The sequence below is a fragment of the Diorhabda carinulata genome, chromosome 7, assembly GCF_026250575.1.
Source record: "Diorhabda carinulata isolate Delta chromosome 7, icDioCari1.1, whole genome shotgun sequence".
NCBI lineage: Eukaryota > Metazoa > Arthropoda > Insecta > Coleoptera > Chrysomelidae > Diorhabda > Diorhabda carinulata.
In genome coordinates this window covers 5,726,113-5,753,712 of record NC_079466.1, presented here as the reverse complement: position 1 = coordinate 5,753,712, position 27,600 = coordinate 5,726,113, and the positions used below count along the sequence as shown (strand labels likewise).

The 27,600-nt window shown below is 31.9% G+C and overlaps 2 protein-coding genes across 3 annotated transcripts in view; one reads left to right on the top strand and one right to left on the bottom strand.

Moving 5' to 3' along the window:
* Positions 1-2,071: 2,071 nt before the first annotated feature.
* LOC130896673 (CDK-activating kinase assembly factor MAT1) lies at positions 2,072-3,343 on the bottom strand. The gene has a single exon (XM_057804925.1). It carries the CDS (start codon positions 3,230-3,232, stop codon positions 2,294-2,296), a length of 939 nt encoding a protein of 312 aa, XP_057660908.1. The 5' UTR covers positions 3,233-3,343; the 3' UTR covers positions 2,072-2,293.
* A 400-nt stretch (positions 3,344-3,743) lies between these two features.
* The window catches only part of LOC130896672 (protein kinase C), a 45,562-nt gene continuing 21,705 nt past the window's right edge, over positions 3,744-27,600 (top strand). For both annotated transcript variants that reach the window (XM_057804924.1, XM_057804922.1), the window contains exons 1-4: positions 3,744-4,404; positions 7,037-7,094; positions 7,150-7,306; positions 22,288-22,319. In XM_057804924.1, the coding sequence (XP_057660907.1) occupies positions 4,072-4,404; positions 7,037-7,094; positions 7,150-7,306; positions 22,288-22,319 (580 nt within the window). In that variant the 5' untranslated portion in view covers positions 3,744-4,071. The remainder of the gene's footprint in view (positions 4,405-7,036; positions 7,095-7,149; positions 7,307-22,287; positions 22,320-27,600) is intronic.

The window sequence follows — 27,600 nt, the reverse complement described above, 5'->3', positions numbered from 1 at the left end:
TAGGGGCGCTATAACATTGAGAAAACAATAGCATTTCCCTATCTCATTTTAAATATTTTGTAATGAAAATCAAATACTTTTTTACTCGATCGAAGTCGAATGTGCTCCAAATTAAATTTAATATATTTGTTCAAACTTTAATACTTGGCATCTCAAAATTAAGAGGTTATGTGGCAAAATAAGTAGCCATTTCAAGGAAATATATTTGAAGAATCAGGAAAAAACAAAACAATTCTTTGTCGTCTAAATAGCACTTTTGTCGGTAGCATTTTGTCAAACAGGCCGGCCGATCTTCTACATAATCGGCGCCAATGACGTAGTAGCATTTAGAACGGATCTCGGGCGGTATAAATATATCTAGACTTCTAAACTTTCTAAATTTGTTAGTATAGTTCTTCCAAAATCAATTGCAAATTGTAAAAACCCTTGTCGACAATTTTGTTTGATCTACCATAGACGTAAATACCTCATTATATAAATTTATTATTTTTATAAATACTTTTAAAAATATGTATATCTTATGCGAGAAAGTTTGCGGTTAGTTAAACAGATGCACTTAATTCTAGTCCTTCTTGGAACTAAGAAAAAAGTCATTATTATACCTCGCTAACTTGCTACAACTGAATATTAAATTATTAATAGTAAATAGACGAGTAAAATGTACTTACCTGTGAGGAAGTTTGGTTTAAACAGGGTACCAGACGTGAACTGAGCCTTTTTTGTACCCCATTCATCTGTTAGAACTTCGGCAATCTTTTATCTGATTCAAATAATCTTGTCGCTATCAAACACTTGACGCCATGTTTCTGAACTGGTATAATTGTATTCTGGATAATTTGCTACCTTTTGCTATATTACTTCTAATGTCGCAACCCTGTTCTCCTCATATAAACTATAAATTGTTCTACGTATAAAATCTTGAGTAGCTTTGTCAACAGACAAAAGTCTGTGCGAAGTTGGAGCCAAAAAATTTGACTCCTGACTAAAAGCTCTTGAGTCAACGGGTTTGCTCAGATTTCCTTGAAAGGTTAGAAAAAGATCTGCTTTGAAATTGACCCGATTTGAGTCGAAGGAAGCGGTAAAGTCAAAAACGGCAGAGCTCCTAAAGGTTCTCACCGAAGAAGACTTCCAGCACTGCTTCGATCAATGGAAAAAATGTATGGAAAGGTGTGTGGGCGAAGGGAGGGGAGTCTATTGAAGGGGAACATTCGAATGTAGAATAATTTTTATAATAAAACCCTTTTTCGTAACCAGTCTCGTTATTTAATAGTCAGACCTCGTTTAGGCGCTGTGAACCCTTAGTGGAATACACTATTAATGTTTTGTTTTCCAGAGCATAGTTAGGAAAGTAGGTGGTTGGAGGAACGCGTCAAGAACAAGTTACACTGGTAAATGTACTCATGCGCAACAGAATTTGATTACCTCAATTAATTAAAAAATCGTCTAAAATGAACTACTTCTGTGAAAGGTCTAACCATTATAATCATGGTACTTATCAAAGTTGACGATTCTTCCTTTTTAAGGTGACCACTAGCTTTTATGTTTAAGATGTTTCTATTCGCAAAAATGGTAGAAATCAGTTAGTCCAAGTCAAAACCTCTTCATAATTATAATTGCCCTACAGTTATAATTATTCCTCTATTCTACTTCACCATTTAACATACTCTTCCCTTGGGAAAGAGAGAAACTCAGCATGTTCTCTGAACAAAACTTTTCCTTTCTTACTCCATTCTATATATTCTATAAACATGTATAATGAAACTATAATAACACCCAAAAGGGACGATTTGGTTAGTTGAAGGTTATCTTTGAATCACATCACATAGTATTTTAAAGAAAATTTTAATACCACAATGGTCCTCCCGATGATGAATAAATATATAGTGACTCAAAAGATTGGATTATATATCAAAATAGTCCACTTATATTTCATTACCACAACCCCACAAAAATCATATTTATTAGCTTATACATGTAAATATGGTACTAGTATATAAAAGCGAGTCATGTTGAAAACTCATTTTTCTTGTCAATAATTCATTTAAATAACCTGTTCATTGAAGTACTAATAGAAATTGTAACAATTTATTATCAACAGCAAAATGAAATCATATTTGTAATTTATCAAAAAATATAACAATCCAAAATTTAAATTTTAACCAATTTTATAAAATAACAATTACTTCCAGTCGATACAAATACATTAAAATGATTTTAACCAAAAATTTAATTTTACTTAATATTATTAACAAAAGAAAATTTAAACTGCATTTTGCAATACATTTAATTTAATTCAAGTCAACAAAGTCTTTTTACTGTGAAAAAGTCCCATCATAGCATCCTGCAAAGCACGTAAACAGGCAATATTGGATTTAAAACCTCCCGCTCTTTCTTGTTCTGTTTCAGACCTAACATGATTTAAAAATTTTTTTTCTATGATATCAACTACATTTGGTGGTTCAGGTCCATCTATAGGGAATGTTAACGGTTTATATGAATAAAGGGGACCTTCATCTGTAGGTACTGGCAAAAATGTTATATGAGATTGATGACCAAACTGAATTCCAGTTGAAAATTGTGTCACTTTTGGAGGCAACCTTTTTGTTTCTTCCTCTTTTGCTTGTTGAGCAAATGTGTCAACAATATTTTTGGCATCAGCATTAGAAAACATGAGTTCATCAATCAATGCTTCTTTTTCCCTAATTTTCTTTTTCTTATTTTCAACTTCTTCCTTTTGAAGTTCTTTTTTTCTTTCATCCTCTCTTTGCTTTTCATATTCTAGCATTTCTTCTAATTCATATTCTTCTCGTCCTAATCTTCCTTTGCTTTTTAATATCTGTTCTTTATTATCACGTTTATATTGTTCTATCTTTTTATTGGTATTTACAACATCAATATCGTTTGTTAAATTATATATAATAGTTTCTATTTCCTCTAAGTAATTATTATAATCATCTAATGAAGAAAAATCTTCCTCTTTTTTATTAAAGTCCCTAAGAACTCTTCTCCTTATATCAACTTCCTTCTCCACTGTAGCATCTTCAAATAATTGTACTCTGAAATTATTCCTTCGCAAAGGTATTCTACAGTCTGGACAAGCACCAGATCCTTTTAAAAATAGTAGATCCACACAGCTTTCACATAAACCATGACCACAAACATTAACCATCATTTTCATGGAGGGATTTTGAAATTTGGATGTCCTGCATCTTGGACAAGTAAAATCATCCATATTTTCATATAACTATTGATTATTTAATAAAATTACTTTAATAATAAAAAATCGGCGGTTCAAACAGTCTAACTAAACATATCCATACATGTAAATGTTTCGCGTAAATGTCAACATGTCAATGTCATCGAAATGTTATGGTGAAATCATTATAGCCAACCTCTTCTAACAGGAATTTTGTTAACACTTTCCATTTTGATTAAATATTCCTTTTGTTAAGATTTTGAAAAATCTTAAATTGAAGATGTATTTAGTTCCCGAAAGATTGTGTGGATACATATTTTGTTGTGTTATAATTGGTGGTCTGATTAATGAAATTAGCTATTATCAAATGTGCAATCAAATAAGTGTGATGATAAGTTATGTGTACTGTTCTAAAATTTCATTATTTGTGAAAATCAAATACATTGGAGAAACTATTTTCAACCAATAAATTTACACAGAAAAAAAAACAAATCATTCCAACTTGTGTAAAAAATAGTACTGCGCCACCTATTGGTAAGCGCATTCATGAGCTGAAATTGATTATAAAATATAGATTTGACAGGGAAAATAGGGAATTTTAGGAAAAGTAACTTTTCCAGGAGGTTTGAAATAAGGTAGAACTCCAGAAGGCGGAGCCTCAAGCTTAGCAGTTTCAGATTTTTAGAGGTCGTATTGGGCCGAGCAAATCGAGATCATACGATGGTGTGCGATAACTGTCATTTATATTGTATTTTATAGACTCGTTTCTAACAAATTGTGTCGTCCCTATGTAGGTTTAAAAGTGATTAGTGGTGTGGTGTGGTGGATAAATTCATTCCTCATAGGTGAGGTATTGAAAACTCGTGTACAGTGCAATGTTCACGGGGACTATTCGCGTAAAATTATGCGAGGCCCAGAGCCTGAGACCGACGGATTGCTCGATGCGTTATACTTTCGGGAAACCTGATGAACAACTTTTAGATCCTTATGTTACGATTGTTGTGGATGACATTCATGTAGCTCAATCCACCTCTAAACAAAAAACTTGTGATCCAGTATGGAATGAATTCTTTGAGCACCAGGTTGAGAACGCTAAGACGCTGACCCTGACGGTGTTCCATGACGCTGCGATTCCACCTGACGTCTTCGTTGCGAACGTCTCTATTCTTTTTGAGGATTTGCTAAATAGGGAGAGAGATGATTTTTGGGTGAGTTTAAGAAACGTTTATTTTTTTGTTTTTTCCTTTAAATATCTGTCATGCTGTACACCTGTCGCATTTTCCATAAATGACGATCTCCAATAATTTTCACACTTAATGGGTGGTGTTAATAACGAATTTATTTTTCTAAGAAAAGTGAAACATTTGATTAAAGAATATACATCGGCTGGTTGTTGAAAACCTCAATCTGTAAGAACAAACTTTGGTTAAGTTTTATTTTCGGGATACCTATTATTTTTTTAAAATGTCATAGTACAAATTTAATCTGACTAAAAATGATCGTATTTTCAACTTTTTTCATATTTAGTGAATCATACCTTATCTTTGAGCTCTACTTCCTAGTATTTTCACATTATGTATCAGTATATTACATAAATAGGTGATCAACATAATTCAGTTTTTGCTAAATTGCGAGAATTAAAATGTCATAAAATATTGTTTTAAATAATATAATTTGTCTATATAGACAGTAGTAAATACATCTGTAGCTATTACCTAATAGTACAATTTATCTATAAGAAAATAAATCTAAACAAATTACCTTAATGGAATATTAGCCGAAAGTTTGAAAATATTCCAACAATTTTTTAAAACTTTTCACAGGCTGCGGTTTTTTATGGTTTGATATCCATAAAAATTGACAATATCTATGGAAATCTGTTTTGTTTAATTTAAAGACTTCTTCTATTTACAAGAGTTGGGCAGTTATGTCATACAATAATATAGAGATAACTAATGTGGAAAGAGCTAAGTTGAACATTTTGATCCATATTTTTAACCTCATAGATACTGTCAACATAAGTTTTTATGTTTAAAGAATTAGTTTGGTTAAAATTAGGCGTCAAGATTAGTTCAATGTTGAGTATACATTAGTGTGGACAAAAAAAATTTATTCAGCTTCTACGAAAATATGTCCAAGATGTTGAAAAAAAAATTCTGGTAAAGTTTGATCTCTTAATACCAATATTTTGATGTGCTGCATCATGATTTTTGATTTCCCATTTAAATATGTTTTTTTTATATTTTAATGTATTTCAACAAATTATTTTTGTAGGAAATTAATTGGCCTACAAAAATTCTCTGAAATAATTTTTCGCTAAGTCAACTCAGTTAAAAGTTATTTGCAGTTAAAGTTCAATCTAAAATAATACAATCAGAAGTACTATAAAGATTTTTAATGCGATTATGTCTATTATTTAAAGATTTGTTATTTGGAATCAGTTACATTGAAAGTTTTTCTCGATAAATTTGGGAAGTAAAAATGAGAAAAATTTTATTGTAGAAAACTATAAAAGATTGTGGAAGTCATATATTATTTTAGGTTGAACTTAAACTGCAAATAACTTTTAACTGAGATGACTTAATGAAAAAACCTTTTTTGTAGGCTGTTTAATTTCCTACAAAAATATCTATTTCTTTTTACTACACAATAATTCGTTGAAATACATTAAAGTTAAACATGGTCTTACAACAGCTTAATAATTATTGCCCTAGAAAAAAAAACTACTGATAATACAGTATGTCTTCAAGATGTTAGGGGATTTAATCATTATAATCAATCTCTTCTAACAATATTATTGAAATTTTTCTTTTTGATTGAATATTTCTTTATTTGTTTCGAAATTAATAGTTAACTTAACATATCCAAAAAAAGAAAAAAAATGTGAAAGAACCTATCAAAAAATAACATACGTATTTCAAAAAATCTTGAGTCATTTAGCTTTTGAAATATTGCATGGATACATTAATATTTTCCTTTTTATGGTGCAACTTTGGCTTTGTGAACACAACTATAGCATTTTTTAATATTAACGTTTTCGTAATATAAAAAAAACTTTTCAGTTAGTATTTTTTCGAAAATTAATTTATCATGAAGAATAACAAGCAACATATATTATACAATACCAACTACAAACAAAAACCTCTTTTAATTCAGCTATCTGTATTTTTGATTATCTGAAATCCAAACTACAACTATTAGAACCTACTGTTAATTTTAATCAAGTTTCTATAGTATCTTTATAGATATTTAAAATTAGTGAGGATATTTATTAAAACATATAGTAAACAGAATGAGATTTGCTGTTTATTATTATCAATTTCAAGACTCATTACATATGATCAATAATTACTTTCTAAATTCATCCATCTATTCAAATAGATATGATTTCCTGTTTACTTCATGTTGAAATGATATTTTTTTTCAAAATTCAAACTGTAATATTTTTATCTGAAAATAACAAATTTAAAATGAAAATATGTATTGTTTTTCAATTCAAAATGATCTTTTTTACATATTTACCTCTTCCTTTTTATTCTAATTAACATTTACAACTAAGCAATTTTGAATCAACCACAAAATTTATATTACAATGAAATTTCTATAAACTTAATGTGTGTGTTGCTATGTCACTTAACTGTGTAGTAATTTTATTTGGTACTAAATCTGCTGTAAATAAAGCTACTAAATAAAATTTTTGTCACAATTTTTTTTGTAAAACACCCTCAGTTTTGGGTTGAAGTTAAAAAAAGAATTAAAAGGAAAAAATAATTATTTTAATCATATCTCTAGGAATGCTCTTATCTGTTCACTCCAACTATAGATTCTGTTTTGTTTTAGGTGGATCTAGAGCCCAAAGGCCGCTTACATATTAAAATAGACTTAAGGATATCAAAAGGTAGTCAATAGTTTCAATTATCTTTTAGTACATTTAAAGTTCCTATTTTTCACAGATTATGGAGGAAAACCAAGAGAATTCAAAGAGCGCCAGGGCTTCAATAGGAGGCGTGGTGCTATGCGAAGAAGAGTCCATCAAGTTAATGGTCATAAATTTATGGCTACTTTCTTGCGACAACCCACATTTTGCTCTCATTGTCGTGATTTTATCTGGTGAGTATATATATTTTATTTACTGATCTTTTTGATACATATTTATTTGTGGGAACTTATTCTACAGTATTATTTATTGCAATATACAGTAACTTTACTAGATCTTTTCTTAAACATTACCGTTTGAAGAAAGTCTATGATTAATGGGAACTTGTGTGTGTTACTGTAGTTTCAAGATGGTTTGTGAAGGTATGTTTATCTGTATTCTTGAAGCTTAAGATCAAGTCCACCCAATATATCCAAAGTGGCAAAGATATTTACTACATTGGTTACTTTGGGGGTCATTTATAAGTACCTACTAATTAAATAAATTGGTAATCTAAAGAAAAGGTCAGGTAGAATAAGTAGAAATTGTAACTGTCAAATTAACAGTATTTAGTTATGTTTGTTTGAAATATATGAAGGTTATTGTGTTTTTAAACATAAAACCCGATAAAATAGAGATTCTCGTGATTTGTGTCTTAATATTCTAAATTGTCGAAGTATATTAATATTCCCAGTGTCAATTATATATACTACTTGTAAATTATGTGAAATGATAACATCAATTCTTGTGAAGCTGACTTCATATATAAACAGCATTTTCTAATAAATATCCTTATTTTTTTTAAACTTGCAAGGGTAAGTGAGTCTTACAACTTAATCTTATACACCTGTGGCACATATTCCTGAAGGAGGAAGAAAGAATTGAAGGAGCATATACTATGTGCTGATATGGCAAGATGAAGTTATTACCATTTCACAAGTTATCCAATGCAAATGCAAATGCGATTATGTGAAACCAATCATTGATCGTAGTATTAGCTTCAGAAAAAAATCTATTCTCAAACAAATATCTAAGAGATGATAAACAGAAAATTGAATTTGACAATAAAGTGAGAATAAACCAATAACCACAATACTAGTACATCTATATTTTAGACTTTTTATAAAAGATTTTCTTGATTGTCTTGCTGATGATACCATTGCCAGCTCTACAGTTGATATCTATTTGGCTTCTCAAAATAAGATTAGTGAATTTAGATTTATAGAAATTTATAGTATGACTTATAATATATGTAACATGATTTTTTTATTTATATATTATAAATCAAATAAATATAGTTGATATGAGTTAATTTGTTGGCTTGAGAGCTCTTTTTAGCAGAGTAAGATCTTTTTCAGCCCTTTTCGTCCATTTCAAATATCAGCTGGAAGATTCCTATTGAGACTTCTCATGTTTTGGGATTCTAGATGTGATGTATTGACATGGTTTTTACTTCTCTTGTGGTGTTTCATATTTCTTGAATATGTGGAACAGTGCTTAGTGTTTAATTTGTCATATACCATGGCTTATCAGTGATAATGCAAAGTATTTTGGAGTGACTTTGTTAGATTATAGCTAAGTTTGATTTGTTGGTGCAGATAACCTTTGATCAAGAGATCATAATCCTTAGTATTCTATTGACTATCTATGTTTATGAAACCTGAGACATTAACACTTATTTGTTATGTTTTTTTCCTATTATTTCTGTCATGCTGATATTTGCGAGGAAAGATAATTTTGCCAAAATTATTCAGGAATAAAGAAAAATTGTTTTTATTATAATGATATTAAATTAATAATAAGGAATGAAAAAAGGTGATTAAAAATACTTTTGCGGAAGATTAACTAGAAATATCTTAATTAGGCAACTGGTTAGGTACAAATTGATAAATATTAAGTTTCATTGCTTTGTTACTCGTACTTTTAAATGTAATATCCAAAATATTTTGATGTGCTGTCTATTGAGAAGCGTTTCCATTTTATAGGAATTGTAAGTTCCATAATTTTTACTCTTCATAAATTCACTATGGCAATAAAAAATGTAATGATTCTAATGCTGTTATACACTACAATTCTAATTCATGAAAATGGTTTTCAGTACATAACTATTTTATCGAGTTTATGTTTAAAATATGCTTGTAACATCTAATGTATGTTCATGAATATTTTTAATCTCAATTAAGACAAAATTCACCATTATTGTAATGTAATTGAATTTAGTGGATATTTACATGGAGTTGCCAATAGCGGTCACAGTAATTAATTGAAAGCAGAAAATCCAGGGCAAAAAGAAGGCCTTTGTCAAAATTTGTTACTAAAATACCGTAACAATTGAATCACATCTCTATTAATAATAATTTTGAATTTACTATTATATTGGACAATTAATAAGGTCAAAAGGTCACAAGAAGGTAATAATTATTTTGGAATAATCTGTGTACAGGTGGATTCTGTGGGATCTAATTTTTTTTTCAATAACAGTCTGGGGATGATTCATGAGAATAATCAAGTTTTGGGCATCCCTGTAATTTTTTTCATTAATAAAGTGTTTCTCAATGTCTAAGTAACTCAAATATTGATATTAAAGCTGTAATGAAGTCTTATCAATAAATACTGTCTAATTGTGATTTTAAAAAAACATTTGAAACAGCTGTAACGCAATTTTAGGGTATTTTGGTAACAAATTTTGACCAGGGCTTCCTGATCCCTATAATAATACAGTTGAAAATCACCTGTCTATGAAAAATATGTTCTATATTCAATTATTTTAGTGTGGGAGTATAGTTTTAAAAAAATATCGAATCCGTGTTTGAATGGAAGGTTTTAACCTATGGAGCTTAGAGCAGACATAATATTTTTTTAAAATTTGAATTTAATATAAATATGAATGTATAACATACGGATAGAGAAAATTGATTGTAGTATCCGTTTATCCTATTCTTGAAAATGTTTTTTTCGGATAATAATTTTTTGCTTTCAAAATATATATATATATATATATATATATAATTTATAATAATTAAAATTATTTTTGACAATAATTTTGAAAGCAAAAAATTATTATGCGGAAAAAATGATAAACAACATTTTCAAGAAAAGGATAAACAGATACTACAATCAATTAAAAAACAAAACAGAAACGAAACATCAAAACATAAAACATTTCCTCTTGCCATATGTACAAAGGAATCCGAAGAACTATCGAAATATTTTAATAAATATGATAATGTAAGTCATAAAGGACATAATACATTAACCAAATATTAAATACCCAGCACCTTGTACTGATTGTGACGCTGTCTACATAGGGCAAACATCTCAGTATTTATAAAATAGACTAAGAGGTCATCAATACGATAAAAAAAAATAAAATTGCATTAACGAACCACGAAATATAAAAAAAAATATAAATTCAATTATAAAGATATAGGGGTTAAGAGGGAAAGTGATATAATTTGGCTTAGTGCATATTTTTAATAGTCAGCTCCAAGAATCAATTATAATTACTTATATTAGAAGTAATTATTGGAAATTAAAAATCTTATCATCGAAATTTGTATTTTAATTGTTAATAGTATAGTAATAGGGCCATCTATTGCAATCTATGTAGAGAGGATAATTTTTACTAGCGCAATTTATTTGTGAAATCATGAACCTTTTGCGAACCTTGGGTATAAGCTCAAAAATAATTTTGTTATATGAATTTTGATATTTTTTTATAGAATAAGGAATATATCATATGTTACTCCCGCAGTGTCGTACCCATTATTTATAACAGATACCAAACAACAACAATGTGGGTATGATTGAAAAATTGAATAAAAAAAATGAAAATACTAACGTTCATTAAATTTTTATTGGGAAATTGCCAAAATTTCGTCATAGTTTATTTTTGTGTATTTCCGCCCTCAACATTGTAATGATTAATATATTTTTGTGTACCGATTTTTGTTACTTGAATTCGTTATTTTGTAACAATCATTATATATTGAAAACGAGATGCAACTGTACCTAACGATGTATACATTTTTTTGATGTCTAAATATACAACTAGTAGATTCAACCGTTTAATATATGTCAAATTCTATCTTGCAAAAAAACTAATTTCAATACAGAAGAGACCTAAAATGAATAACATTTATATGCATTAATACGAGGATATATTGAAAAATTCTTAGCCTACTATAGAACCAAACAAAATTTCAATGTCAAAATATTTTATTACAGCGAACCTGCAACGACTCTAGACATTTAAAAAAAAACTGTTTCTTCTTGCTATGCAAACCAGACCTCCACAGCTTTTTTCGTTGGAAGAAAATTTATGACCTTTTAAACTTTTTTCAGTTGAGGAAAGAGATGATAGTCGGACGGAGCCAAATCTGGTGAATTAGGGGGGTATTCAAGTGATTCAAACCCTAAATGAAGAATTTTTTGCATTGCAACATGAGATTTGTGTACATGGACGTTGTCTTGCAAAAATAAAACACCTTTGGATAGCATTCCGCGTCTTTTCTCTTTAATTTTTTCCCGAAGAGTGGTCAGTAATGTCGAATAGTATTCTCCAATTAGTTTTCTACCCTTATTCAAAAAATCAATTATGACTACTCCATGGCAATCCAAAAAAAACTGAAGCAAAAACTTTTCTAGCAGATTTTTGGACACGAAACTTCTTAGGTATTGGAGAACCAGAGTGTCACCAGTTTAAGAAGTCTACATCGTTTTCAAATCGAGCACAGATCGAACTCGATACTTCTACCCTTGCACGCTTTTGGTCAACATTCAAACATTTTGCGATCCGTTTTGCAGCAATTTTTCTCTTGTCCAAATTTACGTGAACTATATGATGAACGCGTTCATGTGAAATATTCGATGCCTCAGATATCCGTTTTAGCCCAATTCGACGGTCTGATAAAATCATGTCATGAACTGCATCGATATTTTCGGGGACTTACACAGAAACTGGCCTTCCCGATCGGTCATCACCTTCAATGGACAATTTTTCTCCTTTGAAGCTTGTACTCCAATTTTTCACGGTCGTATACGAAGGACATTGATCACCAAAGGTATTAAGCATATCTTCGTAAATCTGCTTACCTCTTAACCCTTTTCAATACAGGTACTTGATGATGGCTCCATACTCGAATTTATCGATTTTCACAATTTCGGTGGACATCTTTTTTCTTTCAGTTTATTTCGTAACTCTGGTTTACTTTTTTGACGTCAAACTTTACTCTGACACTTCTAATAAGTTATTGTTCGTTGCTATGGTAACGCAATATTTTGTTTTACAATTACAATTACATTAATTAGTTAAGAATGGCGGAATTTTAAATTTCGTTAACTATTTAAAAAATATTTCATCGATTTAAAAATCAATATTCAATTTGACGCTTTATAGAAATATTAAGGTTATTTATTATGGTTGCTATAAAAATCGATATTAATTTTTATTTGTGAAATTATGAATGGCATTAAATTTTTATAAGTAGATTGGGCTAGGTTGTTGAGAATGATGTTTAATATTGATTGGTTAGTTAACAAATGACATTAAATAATATGTTTTGACATCTAAGAAAAACTGAAGAAAACTTCTATTTTTAAAAACAATATAACATGCACAAAATGACATAAATATGGACAAAATATGTGACAGTAATTGAGGGTCGTCATATACTATATGTAGTGACCAGTTGCAATAATCCAACCTTCTGTCCTAATCACGATAAATCTAAAAGAAATACAATGTCATATTAAACATCTTTCCGGAATGATATGATAAATAAATTATTATGTTAACATATAACCATGCCCACAAATAATATTATGTGGGTATATTTTGTTTAAGAAAAATACGTTGAACGGTGGTTCTGCTTATTCCCAAGTCTCTACTTATTGCTCTAATACTTAAATGCGGGTTAAATTGCACATATGCCAAAACATTTATTGTGTTTTCCTCTGAACGAACTCTGCCGCGTCTTCTAATTACAGGTAGATTTACATTTCCAGTCGTTCTTAAACGGTGTCGACGAAAAACTCTGCTACCGGGATGACTTCTTTGGGGATATTGTATGGCATATACCCTTGCCGCAACAGTTGCATTTCTCAAACATTCAAAGTAAATTCCTATCATATCAAATGCTTCTTCGTTTGGAAGAATCATCTTAGATATAACTTTTTAGTAAATTTAATGCACACAAATAGCAATGACACGTAAATAAACAAATTACTACGTTTATTAATTTGACACAAGACATATTTTTTTGTTTTGCTTTTTTCATGGCCCACTACTTGTTTTTATATATTTCCATTTTAACTTTTTATTATATTTATCACTATATTGTTATTATATTCTATTATTTATAGAACAAGGAAAGACAATTTTGAGGAGTCAAAAAATATTGAAATCCGTTCGGTCAAACCGGAGTAATTTATGTTTAAAGGAAAATGCTTAAAATTTACACATTTCTTAAGATATCAAGTAATACGAAAATGTTGAGAATTGATCAATTGACAGCTGACCCGAACCCAACCCAACCTTGACCCTATCCTACTTCACACTATACTTTTGTTTTATATAGAGTCAAAGTTGGTAATTATGTATTCTAATGTATTCTGATTTTATTAAGTTGGTAGGCGATAAGCACCTTTTGACAGTTTCATGTAACAGTGACACAAGCGAAAAGAAAGGCGAAAGACAAACGTGCTCCGAAATTGTTATTCCGTTTGTTTGAAAGTATTGCGCAACAATCCGTCGATTGTTTGGCGAGAATTTTGTTTAACAAAACAAGTAGTGTCAGAATATTCAAAAGGTATGTTAAAATTGTAACAAATTAAACTGTATTTTTGTACTCAAATCTTGTCGCCACATGCTCAATTTTGTTCATTATTTTCTCTCACAGTATTTGTAATTATTATAAACAAACAAACAATTTGCATTGTATAAAATCAGAAACTGACTCTTTTGTATATTGGCAGGTACCTTTTGATGCTTTTTTTGATGAACCTTGAATGCGATTTGAACGCACTTTAAATCCTGTTCAATAAATCGAACATTGATCAAGATTGGACTCTATTTATTTGCAACTACAAACCCAAACCCACTGTAAATAAACAACAGAAAAAGATATCGACATGCGTTTTTCGCTATTCTAATTTTCGCTAATTTGGTCTACTTTTATATTCCTTAATTGAAACTGCATGTTTCCATCAACATTTTTAAAGGATAGCTAGATTTAAAAAAATAAATAAATAGTGCCCTCTAAAAAGACTAAGTTTGCATAGATAGGTTAAGTAGAACTAGACTTCAGGCGTTTTTTCATAATAAAGTTCCCGCTGCCCCCCACGTCTTATTTGAAGAGATAGACTAAAACTTGTCAAATCAAATATACGCTGAATTTCTTGAAGAATACGATAATCGTAGTTTAAATGCATCTTAATTAGGCCAAATCTGTAAATTATTCATTTTATAATTTTTGGTATTCTATTACGCTCTTTGGCGGTGGACCTACAACTCTGTAAATAATTTCCAGGTTTTTCTCGAGGTCACTTTTGTTATAAATTTTTTTTTCCCGAAGCTGTACTATAAACGGCTCCCGAGATATGGCCGAGAGCCATTCTTATTGGGACAGCCGGTACAGAGCCTTGGAAAGCGAAGCATTGTGGACTGGAGCATTGTCATGAAGCAAGCGCACACCTCGGCTGATAAATTTACAAAAAACAAATATCCACGAACCCAATCCTCCAAGTAGTTGCTGAAAACTATATAAAAAGTTTATTTATTTAAAAAAAAGAAAACCATTTGCATTAATGTGAATTCAAAGTAACAACGATTATAAGTAGTTATATAATAAAAATAACTTTAGCTAAGATGAGAGAACTTATATAGATAAGGTTGTGTGGCTGCAGCTCTAATCGCGTTGTATTTTGTGGCCGTGAGCCGGCAGCTGAAGACCTGCGGGTAATATTGAATAAAAAACGGTAATACGGATTGGAAACAACTAAGGAACTAGTAAATAGAATAGATCTGGGTAAAAGGAGCTTATGCTATAACACTTACGAAAAATTACACTATATTGAGAATATATTACCAGGCATAACCCTGTTCTTTATTTTTCGTTCTGTTTCCCAAATAAATAGAAAATTAAAATTTCCGCGGAACAAAAAAGGAGTTGAAAACTTGGTATCGAACAACTTAAAAAAATCATATGATAAAAGTGTCGAAAAGTAATTTTGTAAGCAACACACATCAAAAGAAATGCTAAAAAGTTTGGACAGAACTTATCAGCGTTAGTAAAGATAAATGTTACCAACATTTATTTAATTTATTGAATTATTGTTGTCTTAATGAGGCGATGAAGGAAAGCATGTTTGAGTATCAGACTCAGCTAACTGAGTGGTAAGTCGACAAGCTCTCTTTTTTAAAACATCGGAATGAAATTGTGGAAATATTTGACGAAAACGAAACAAGACGATTGGCATGTTACAATTGAATCGACCAAATAGAGTGACAATATTCATTATTAGTTTTTTTATCATTTCTGATCCCAAGAAAGGTAGCAATTACTTTAATGGCTGACAAATCCACCTTGGTTAGGTGCCCATTCGCACAAAGAGACTCATTGTTTTGACTGTTCTTGTCAAATTGTTCTAATAGGTTTTAAAAAGAATAGTTCAGTTCAAGAGATATATCGGGCATCAAGCCAGTTTTATTCCGACCATACTCGTCGATTGATTAGAAATACTGTTTGTTGATCGTTTTCATATTACCTTAACTCTAGTCGACAATATGCATGTCCCAAGACTTCGTGCATTGTGCATAAAACAAGCGATTGCCGCTGTTCAGCGTTATGTTGATGGTGATTTAAATATGTCAATTTATCATCTTGTAACTTGTATCCATTCACTCTGTGGGAAAGTTTTCGCAAAAATGAGGGTTTCCGTACCTATAAAATTTAACTTACATTGCTGTACATTATCAGAATGGACGAAAGGAAAGAATGTCATTGTTTCATTTTTGTTTCAATGTATGAACAAAAAGAACTGTCAAATTTGGAGATACAAACATAACTGATTGGTGTGCTTCATTGGCCGGTGCAAAAATTGGCTCTTATGTCTCTGAAATGGTGCTGTTTAAAAGGTTACTTTGACTTTGTTTCTTATTTGAAGGTATTAATTAACGTTGCAGAGTTGTGGTTTCTTAAGTATAGTGAAAAATTTTCAACGATGTGCCAAACAATTTACTAAAACAAAGATTTGACCAACTATTAATTTCACGAAATATACCTGTTAACTGGACACCTTGTTAATACGACTTGACACCATTAGATTATTTCGTTTGCAAATAAACCAACATTACTGGAATACAGTCTGCAATCCTGCAAAAAGTGGCAATTGTTACATTAATTCTATGTTCTACATTATCAATCAAATCTAGATAGTGAAAAATTAAACCAAAGTTGATTGAAAAAAACAAATGCTATGTGTAAATGTAGCCTAATTAAACTGTATTTTCCGTAAAACAAAATTATTCCAATTGCAGCATTGACTCACTCTTTATTTAATGTTGAATATAAAAAATATTCTAAATTAGGGGCATAATACCTTTCAAAACATTTTTTTTAAATATTTGCACATTCTCCACCACTGCATATTCGTTATAGTTTTTGGCCGAAAAGTTGATGTTAATTCGGCGCCATTTCTCAAGATGTTTGCAATTGGATTGACTACATACTTTTTGAAATAACAAAATTATTATTAGTCTGATTCTGACTTAAATAGATTTTTCCACATCTGTAGTTTTATTAGAAAGTATTTTTTACATACCAAATAATATACAATTTCTTAGACCTCTTATATATATGTTTATGTTTCTAAATAATCTTGATTTTAGGTTTCTTCTGGCGTCTTTCAAAAATTATAAAAAAAAAACTAAAAAAAACTAATTTTACAGAGATCTATATATACATTATGAATATCAAAATAGGAATAAAATCAAAATAGAAATTTGTTTTAAAAAGAAACATGAATTTTTCCTTAGTTCTTAAATCTCAAATATGTAGCAGTACTTAATCAATCAAATTATTTGTAGTTTTATTAGAATTTACAAAATAGAGCTATAAATTTTACTTAAAATATTCAGGTCTTTTTTATCATTTATAGCTTTTTCGTTTTCATGAATGTGAACCATTTCTAAAAATTCTGTTTTTCGTGCATTAGATTCCGTTTCAAGAATTTTTGAAACTTTATAATTGAATTGTATGTTTTTTTGATATTTCATGGTTAGTTAATACAGCTCTATAATTTTTATCGTATTGATGACCTCTTAGTCTATTTTCTAAATACTGAGATGTCTGCCCCATGTAGACTGCGTCACAATTACTACTTGATATATAATATTACTTTTGTTTTTTGGTGTTTTAGATTTTAATTTAGTGAAATATCTGGATAATGTATTATGTCCTTTAAGACTTATATTAATATCATATTTATTGAAATAATTCGATAGTTGTTGGAAAATTTCGTGTACATATGGTAAGGAAAAAGGTTTTATGTTTTGATGTTTCGTTTCTGTTTTGCATTTTAATTGATTATAGTATCTATTTATCCTTTTCTTGAATATGTTCATAGTTCATAGGCGTGGACGGTTGTTGAACACATAGGCCTTCAGATAGGCCTGTCGTGTCTCATTTGACGTTACCAAAGTCCGATGTCCTTTGAGAAGCCGATCAGACGCTTTGACTTGAACCCTTTGATGTCGTTAGGCAGGTTGTGGGGTTTGACCAGGTGTTAAAACCTGGCCCGTGTGAGTACAGGGCACTCACAGATAACGTGGTTGTCAGTTTCATCCTCCTCCATGTACCAGCGGCATCCCGGATCATCCGTGATGCCCATGGTGTGAAGATAACGTCTTAGATGACAGTGTCTGGCTAGAAGTCCGGTCACTAGTCTGATTTCGCGCCTATTTTGATGCAGAAGTTGTTTGGTGAGAAACGAACGGGTCCATCTACATGGGCCTTCGCTTGTCTAATGCCAGGCGTCTCCATCCATCTCTGTCGATAACGCCTTGCGAGAAGGCCATTGACAGACATGATGACAGCGCTTTTGGCAACACGAAGAATTGGTTCTGGTCCCATTGGTGGGTTCGCCGATCCCAGTCTGGTGAGTGAGTCTGGCTTCGTCGTTGCATTTGTTGACCGAGTGACCTGGCACCCAAACGAGCTGGATCTTGCAGCCATCACTCACCAGATTTTGAAGGACCCGTATACTCCAGCACTAGCCTACCTTTTCAGCCGTTATAGCTTGTATGGTACCTCTGCTGTTTGTGCAGAAGGAAATTACTGTGTTTCTGTGACGTCGATTGTGTATTGCACGTCCGCATTCCATCAAAGCGAATATCTTGGCTTGGAAGACGGCTCGGAACACGTGGAAGCGTGTTCCCCACGCGCTTATTTGGGGCGTTCTCCGCAGAAGCCTGCATCGGTCAAGCCATTCTTCCTAGAACCGTCTGTGTACCAGATGGCTCCACTATTCAATGTAGCGGGCTTGAAATCACCATTCCACTGCTCACGATCAATGAAGTGTGCCTCCAAACTCTTATTATCCACGGTCGGAGGCGTCATTTGATCGCTGCCCATCGAAATGATTGGGCATTCACCTGTGGACTGCGCCAGTTTTTTGCGTGGCCAAAACGATCCATTTCTTTGTGGATGTACAGCAATTTTATCGCAAGATCCAGGGATGGAAGGTCTAATAAGACCTCAAGAGCCCCGTTATACTGAGGCCCGCAGGAAGTTGGACTTTGTCTAGTCTCGTTTTTCTTTCTTTTTCCGTGTAGGGCCACCAAACGATGGTCCCACATGTGAGAAAAGGTTTGACCATTGAGGTATAAATCCAGTGGGGGGTCTTAAGTGGAAGACCCCATGTACAGCCAAAGGCCTTTCTGCATGCCCAGAGATCGCAGGTGGCCATTTTTATTTTATTGTCCACGTGTTTGTGTCACAGCAGCTTTGTATCCAGAGTTACTCTCAGATATATCCCAGCTCGGTGATTTGTAGGAGAAAAGGGATTTGACAGCTTACCCTCCCACAGTTTATTACCTTTTTGGCCGCGACGTAGTCCGTGTGAATCGGAACTCGAACATTGGTCAGTCGATCGTTATTCGAGTGGAAGCCCGGTGCGTTTGAAGCAAGATTTTCAGGGTTTTCCTCTTGTTCTTTGTGTAGCCGCTTTCCGGAAAGGATATTAAGCTCATTTTGTGTCTTTGTCTAGTGATTCCTGGTTAGAACCTTGCAGAGACGCGCTATCGGAAAAACAAGAGTAATAAAAGTGATAGGAATTTCCAATCAATTTATTATACCACATATTTCCTGTACAAATGAGGTTCCCAATTCAATACAAAGAAGCCGCTAATCACATTCAGAGCAAGCCAAAAGCTCAAGTACACTATCGGTAAAGTTTTTGCCCACCCTATAGTTTGCATGACAGACAACGATTAAAAACAATCCGTTCGATTTTGATATTTATATTTTAAAGAACATATATAGATAACGGCCGGTTTAATAATTCCACCCTAACTGGCATTTTAACTAAAAGTTCATTTAGATTAAAGGGCTCATCATCTTATTTGTTAAAGTGAATTGGTCTCATAATAGATTTATAACGGTCTCTCAAGTGAAGGTTCCTTCTAGACAATAGAAGAAGGTTGACAATCTGGATCTTTTTCAATATGTGTTGTTAGAAAAAGAAACAATATGGAACGTGGGAATGAGTGTTATTTTGTCGCTAATATTTCTTTTGGCTGGATCTTTGGTGGCGTGCTATGTATGGCGTGTTTTGTATTTGCCATTTTAATTATTTTATACAATAATTATTTTTATTATTTTTTAACGAAGTATTAAAGGTTTTTCATGATTGATGCATAATTTTTATGTATACGACGTTCCTTGTTCATTATTGTATAAATTTTCAGCGTTTTCCAATTTTGTCATGAGATATCTTTGAATGCGATATCCACTGTCACCCACTAAAAGTGTCTTTTCTCAAAGCACTCTTATTGAATATTGTCTAGTCGTGAACGGAACCTGGCCAACGAGTTACAACGTTACAAATCCGAAGTGGAGCATCGGATACAGTTTGTACGTTTATTGCAAAAAAGCCTTTTCGGCTCCTAAAAATTTCTGCGTTTTCGCCGCTAGTGGTAGTACAAGAATTAAGTAGCAATCGATTTCACCCATTGTTAACGGGAAATTGGCTATTCGATTCATCCTGAAATTATTCAATAATTTAGCAAATGTGGGCTTGGTAACTCGAAATCGTTCAAAAAAATCCAAGTCGTTATTAAAAAGACATCTAGGTCAGATTAGACTTCAAACATGGCCTATGTTTGCATTTGACGTTTGCCGCTAATTATCTCACCAATTCTCATGGGAACCTTTGGGATCTGTGCACGGATACTGGGCTCTTAATAGTTTGACTTCGTCGAATACGAATACAAAGTTTAATTAATTATTTTTTGCTTAATAACTAGTTTTTCCAAAGTGGTGTATTGAGTTATTTAACTGGATAAAGAAGACTTCGATATGCTAAAGTGAAACATTGCTGACTTCACCTTAATGTTCAAATTAAAAGAACATTTACGCTAAATGTCAATCATAAAACGCGCGTCTTAATTTAATGGCAACTTTAAATTTAAAGCTTCCTTTAAATGTATTATGAAAACGGACGTAAGTTTAGAATTGTGACGGTCAAATCATTAAATTCGGTACATTCTTTATTTGCAATTTTTTGGTATATTCTTTGCATAGTTTCGAGGAATGCTTGGGATCGTCGTGCTGGAAGATAAATTTTCTGCCGATCAGGCGCTTGCCAGAACGTACTACATTTTCCTCTAATATTATTTATAGCTTTTTTTTTTTCAAAATCCCTTCAATATTTACGAGGTCTTCAATCGACTTTTGTCCAAAACATCCCCAAACTATCACCGAGACTCCGCCGTGTTTTACAGTCGAGATTACACAATTACTTATCCGTTCTCCCTTTGACATATGCACAAATACTCTTCTCTTCAAACTTTGACCTCATCACTCACACATAAAACTATTTGCTGTTTTTCATGTGTCGACTTTTTATGTTCTTTAGCCCACTGAAACCACTTAATTTTATTTGGGCGTCTCAAATGAGAAGAAAAAAGGCCAGTTTTTCTTAATCTCCTTTTCACTATAAAAGTACTCAAAAGCATATCCCTAGATTCATTGATCTGAGGTGCTATCTCTGGGATCGTGTGTCGCCGATCTCGTTTACTGATCAATGCAATACGTTTATCCTCAGCGATTGTGGTTTTTTGAGGTCGCTCTGAACGTTTTATGTCGCCAAAGCTTCAGGTGGATGCATATTTTTTCACGTTGTAGACCAAGGAGTGTCGAGATATTTCTAATTCGGCTAGAATGGTACCGTTACTTTTGCTTAATCTATAAAAACTTGCGATTAATGCACGAGTTTCCACCGATAGTTTCTTACAAGTCTGAATTTGTCAGAACGAAATCAAATCGTATACGAACTTCGAAAAATATGTCTTGGTCCAAAAAGTATAAATTATAGCATGTTCTTGCGTGTCACAGGGCTAACTGGGACTAAACTACGATCATAAACACCGAAGATTTACAGTTGAAGAATAATAAACAAATCAGCCGGTACTTACAAATTTTAATTTGTTGCACTCACCGCAAATTATAAGCATGCGCTGGTATAAAGTAAACAAATAACGGGCATTATTAATTTTAGTTAGTAAGACACTGTTTCGACCTCCGTTTGACAATATGTGAGAAATTTGTTGTATTATTTTGAAATTTAAAGAATGAGTTATGGAGTGGGCAAAAGTTTTTGATCGGTAGTGGCTATTGTTATAGAGCACTCTAGCAACACAACATTTTAGAGACCTAATTACCAATTCTGGGTAAATTTTTTGCTACATCATGTATATGTGGGTACAAAATAAAAAAGATATTTGTTGTAATAATCACATAGATAAACAAATAATCGGCTTTGAGTTGTAATATTCCACTATGCTAAGCTCAATTTACAAAGGCGACTATTAAATTTATATATAGCGTATGAGTGCCTAGATTTTAGTTAGCACCCAGGGTGGCACTAACTTAGATAATGGTGGTTTTATTTTCAGGGGTTTGGGCAAGCAAGGCTATCAATGTCAAGGTATGATTTACGTTCAAGCATGTTCGATGTGTCAGTGTACATTTTTTAGCTGAAGCTTTGCTTTCCTACTTTACATAATCCTTGTTAATTATTCATTAATTATACGAGGTGTTTCAAAAAGAATCGTCCGATTTAGAAACATCGTAGCTATTTACCTTTGAATCAGATGAGGTAAAACAAAATACTGCTAAAACGGAACCCTATTCATCAGTTGTTAAAATACACAACAGTTATTTGTTATATATTTTGCTAGATGCGAGCCTGCAATTTCAGTGCAATGTCAATTTCGTACCATTGATGGTGTGGAAAAAGATAATGGTTATTTTGTATCACGCATAGCGACGCAAAAATACCACAATGTAAGAATATGGGGAACCAAGCAACCACATTACATTGTACAGCTTAAGTCAAAAAGGGGCCACATTAAACACCTGTAAATGGTATGTAAAAAACTTCATTAGTCACTCTTTAATATAAAAGTAACTTTATATTCATATGATCGTTAATTTTGAAAATATAAACCTACATTATCGGAAAATTCTTTTTGAAACGCCCTGTATGTGTAGGTGGTTGTAAATATTCTGTCAATTGATTTTTTTATTCTATTAATGAATTCATATTGACAACAGAAAGTGAACTGATATGGAATCATGTGTTAATTGAAGAGTTTTCAGGTGGTAAGCATTATTTTATGCCTGAAAATTCTTATTTCTCTTCATTTCCATTCTTAACTTTAAATGATATATTTTTACTAAACTATCGCATCAGAATGTAAGGAATATAAAAATTTTTATATTTTCGCCAAAGGTTTCGCATAAACTTGAAAAATAATGTAGAAGTAAGTAATTAAGTGCGTTACGTACTTTAGAAAAATAATTGAGATCAATATTCATTTACAAACTATCCTTATGTGCATGTTTATTGTGATTTATATTTGTGATATTTCGTATAAAATTAAAAATAACGTAATATTCTTCTTCTTTATTCCAAAGCCATATATAGATTTATTTCTGGCTGGGAAACTCCCTTTTTTCTAAAATGCACTCGTGAGTAAAAAAATCAACCCAAGTCGCACACTCGCTGTCAAAAATTTAACAAAAAATCTGTAGCTTCCATTCTTTTTTTGATTTTAGCCATTAGTCTTAGCTTTATGAGTGGTCTATGCTGTTATTTCTTGGTAAAAAAAATATAAAACTAAAAGGAATCTTAACCAACGAAAAAAAGGTTATAATTATCAGTAAAGGAAATTCAAGCTTCAATTCGTCAAAATAATAATTTATTTAAAATTAACCTATCAATATTTAGTTGTCCTCTCCCTTGGTCTCAATAACAGCTTCCAATCGGTTTTTAATGTATCGAATAGTTTCTTTATTCGATGTTTATTTCGTCGTTTTGAGGTCCGATTTCGTGGCTAGTATAGAATTCATAGATCTAACATATAACTTAATAGGGTTCAAGTCCGGGCTACGCGTTAGCAAATCCATAAAGTCGTCCTCCCCTATCGCTACTATGCTGGCACACTCTGCTTTCATCTGAGAAAAGAACAGACCCCATCGTTTATCATTCCAATTAACATGTTCTTTGGCAAATCGTAGATGGACTGCTTGGTGTGCTGGGGTTAATTTAGGGTCAGTAGCTTTTTTGGTTTAAGGTAAGCTGCCTTAAACTTATTCTGACTTTCCAGCCACTCCTCATATATCTCTTGGATATGCACCTTTTTCTTCTGAAACGGCGTTTTTGATAAAAGTAAGTTTGTCCTAATTAGCACTATTTTAAACACGCATCAAAAGGGTGGTCACTGATCATAATCTAACAATTACAATATTTTATATCATTTTAAAGCTTATATCATTAGCTTTGACTTACGATCGCAAGGATGTCGCCCGAGTCGATTTATTCTCACGAGGAGTGTAGTTTAAATCACCATTTTAATTCCAATATTTACAAAATCCTACACAGTATTCGATTCCATATTAGTGTCTTGCAGTTGATTTCAATTTATATTACGAATATTTAAATATTTATATATTATTTTGGTTAATGGTTATTGCATGATACGTTAATATTAATTTAACTACCCTATTGCTCTCTAATTATTTTTTTAATTTGCAGCACCACAGGCATGGCTCTTCTTAGCTTTTTAATTTTGTTGTAAGTTTATTTATTACTTACTCTTTTTTGTTAAAGTTTTTTTTTTCTTTTTGTTTTCTTGCAACTTAGCAAAAGCGACATTTTACGTGTTTCCCACAAATTTATTTATGTATCTGTCCAATGAAGTTTTTTTATATTTTTGTGTTGTATTTAAGATAAAGACTCGTCCATATTTTAGGTATTTTATGTTTTAAATAGTGAGACAAGTATGGGCCTTTCCTCTTGGCCTACCATGAGATGACAAATATAGTCCAGGAGCCAGTGACAGATTTTCATGATTAAGTCACTCCCAAACAAAATTCGTGAAATGCATTAGGGATTTATATTATAAATAGTCGTGACTCAAACTAAAATCTATTTCTTTATTTATGTAATAAATAAGTATTTTTTTCAAAGTCAATTTTTGCGATAAATCGTAATATTTCCGAAACAGTTGAAGATAGGTATAGGTAGACATTATGCCTAGAATTTTCTGGAGAATCCGAAAAATGAATAATAGACAGTTGATAATGACCACTGTCACATGACACATCCCGTATAATTGTTTTGGAGAAAATGTGCATTCAAAATTACTAATGTCCAAGCGATTCTTTATTAACGAATTTATTCCATTTCACCGTTATATTATTCCAAATGAGAATAAGGTGTAAATATTTGCTTAATAAAAAATTAAAAGTGTGTACTAAGTCATAGTATGGTCAAATATTTTCAATTTATTGTATTATGATGGAAATATGAATGAATTTTACTGCAATAGAAAGTAAATATACTTTATATCAAGCAACTACTGTTGACGTAAAATGTCGCTGATCTTTACTTTCACTGTTACATTCAAATGATATGTTTTTCGTATTAATGTATAATTTTAAAAAATCTTGAAATTATTTTCGATGTATTTCTAGCCTTGAAATCTCCGCACGTTATATTTTTTTTATATTTTTGGCAAGTTCAACGCATTACTTAATTTTTTCAAGTTTATAAATTTTAATATCACGAATTTATGAGGACAGAATAACCGCTTCCGGATATAAAATGAGTTACATTTATTTACAAATAAATATTAGTGAGTTTGTTCAATATCAAACAAATTTATTTATAGGTAAATAAAAATTAATACGAAATTCACATTATCGGTAACGATTCGCTTATACAGACAACAATTAAAAACATAATTAACTTTTGAAATTTATTTCTGTTTAAAAGTCGTAATGCGTTTATCGGTTTGACAGGTAACAGGTTGACAGATAACCGGAGGACAACTGTCGACTTTCGCGAAGCACGTACCTTCAACATTAATTATGTTTCAAATTAATAAAAAACTGAATAACATTGGAAGTACCTACCGTCCAGAAAATTCAAACAGGATTTTATTAACACGTTGACGGCGGCCGTCGATGGGTATTCGACAGTGGTGCCACTTCCCAAAACTTAACCGTCGACGACCTTTCTGTATCAGTCTAGCCAACTGAAATAAAGAAACTCTTAAACCTTCTCTTTCCTTTTTCAAACAGTTCTGCTTATACCTGTGCCACCCCACCCGTCACCAGATTTTTTTAAATTTTTCTCTGGAGATTCATCACTAAAGATTAGTTTCCTAATCTATATATTTTTTCTTATTATTACAATATAATTATGTTATTGAAAAATGGATTATATGAATATAGTTATGCTAATAGGATTTGCAGAACTATGCGCATATATATTTTTTTTATAAATTTCGTTTATTTCCACTATTTCCATATCTTTTCAAGTGATTAGTGAACCTCAAGGTGGCCACCGAAAAACCACAAGATATTTTTCGCAGTAAAAAAAATCATTGAAAAAAGTTATGGACTTGGGTAATTTTGTTACCTCATACAACTTAACCGCCAACATGTTAAGTAAACAAGAAATTTAGACTAACATCCCACACCAAATAGCTAATTTTTGCCGAAAAACCCCAAAAATTGAAGCAGAAATTTTTGCATTTTCGGTCATCTCTTTATACTCACCTCACTTTTCTTGGCCTGTTTGAAGTCGACGTTCTTCAAGGTGAATATAATTAACCAAGTAGAAATGATTTGGGTTTTTCCATAAGTATGGAGACTACCCCTTCAGATATGTAAGTTATCTGTCAAAGCTAGAAAGCGCATTTATTTTTGCTTTTGGTCTATTGCCTATTAGAAACATAATTTTAAATCGCGATTAACCATGTACCTAAAAATAGATGTCTTTTTGGTCTTGTAAAGTTTATTCTAAAGTTTTTCTAGAAATTGCTTTTCTTGCAATAAAAAGTATTATATTCAGGACAACCCAAAATAAGACATGAGTAGCCCTAATTTCATTAGGGTCTAGGGCTAAGTTTTTGTAAATTTGACATCAAATTCATAATCTGCAACCTCGAAAACCTTGGAGGTAACATGTAACTTCATTGCTTTTTGAAGTATAAGTTGAAATACGAGGGAGTGGTTAAAATAGGGTGAAGGAGAGAAGCTTTTAAAAGTGATATGTTACTTTATTGATTAAGGTGGCAAGTTATTTTCTTAATTTTTGACATTGAATTTGTGGCCAGGAACTCCAAATACCCCCGAGTGCGAGATTTCAGATCTATGACTTGAATTTTTTAGCTTTGGCCAGGTTTTTAAGATTTAGCCCCATTATCTTGAATATTTGAAGGCTAGAAATGATATATGAGGAGGGTTATATTGCGAGTAAACTATGAGGAATACTTATAGACACATTTCTATAAACCATTTCGTGGACTTTTCTGAAAGAACTGTAATACGAGCGATCAGCAGCGTAATGGTTTTTCAACCATGTTTGAAATCAGCATTTCAACCGTTATTACCGATAGAGCAAGCACAAAAAGATAATACCTATTATACTTCGAGTGGTTCGGGTGGTGTCTGCTGTATGAAGATGCCTGTGGATATTTATCTTGAACTGTATGCTGTAGTGTTCGAGAAAGATGTGACTTGATAGCTGATTCCACAAGCTTGCACTTTTAAGGGAGTTAAAGGAGTTAAATCGACGTTCTGGATGTCTGCAGGCGATCTCAATGCTCATGCGCCACTTCTGCTTGTCGAGTAGGCAGGGGATAATGCTGGACAGCTCGGAAAACCATTTGCCGTGGTAGTATCGGTAAAACAGT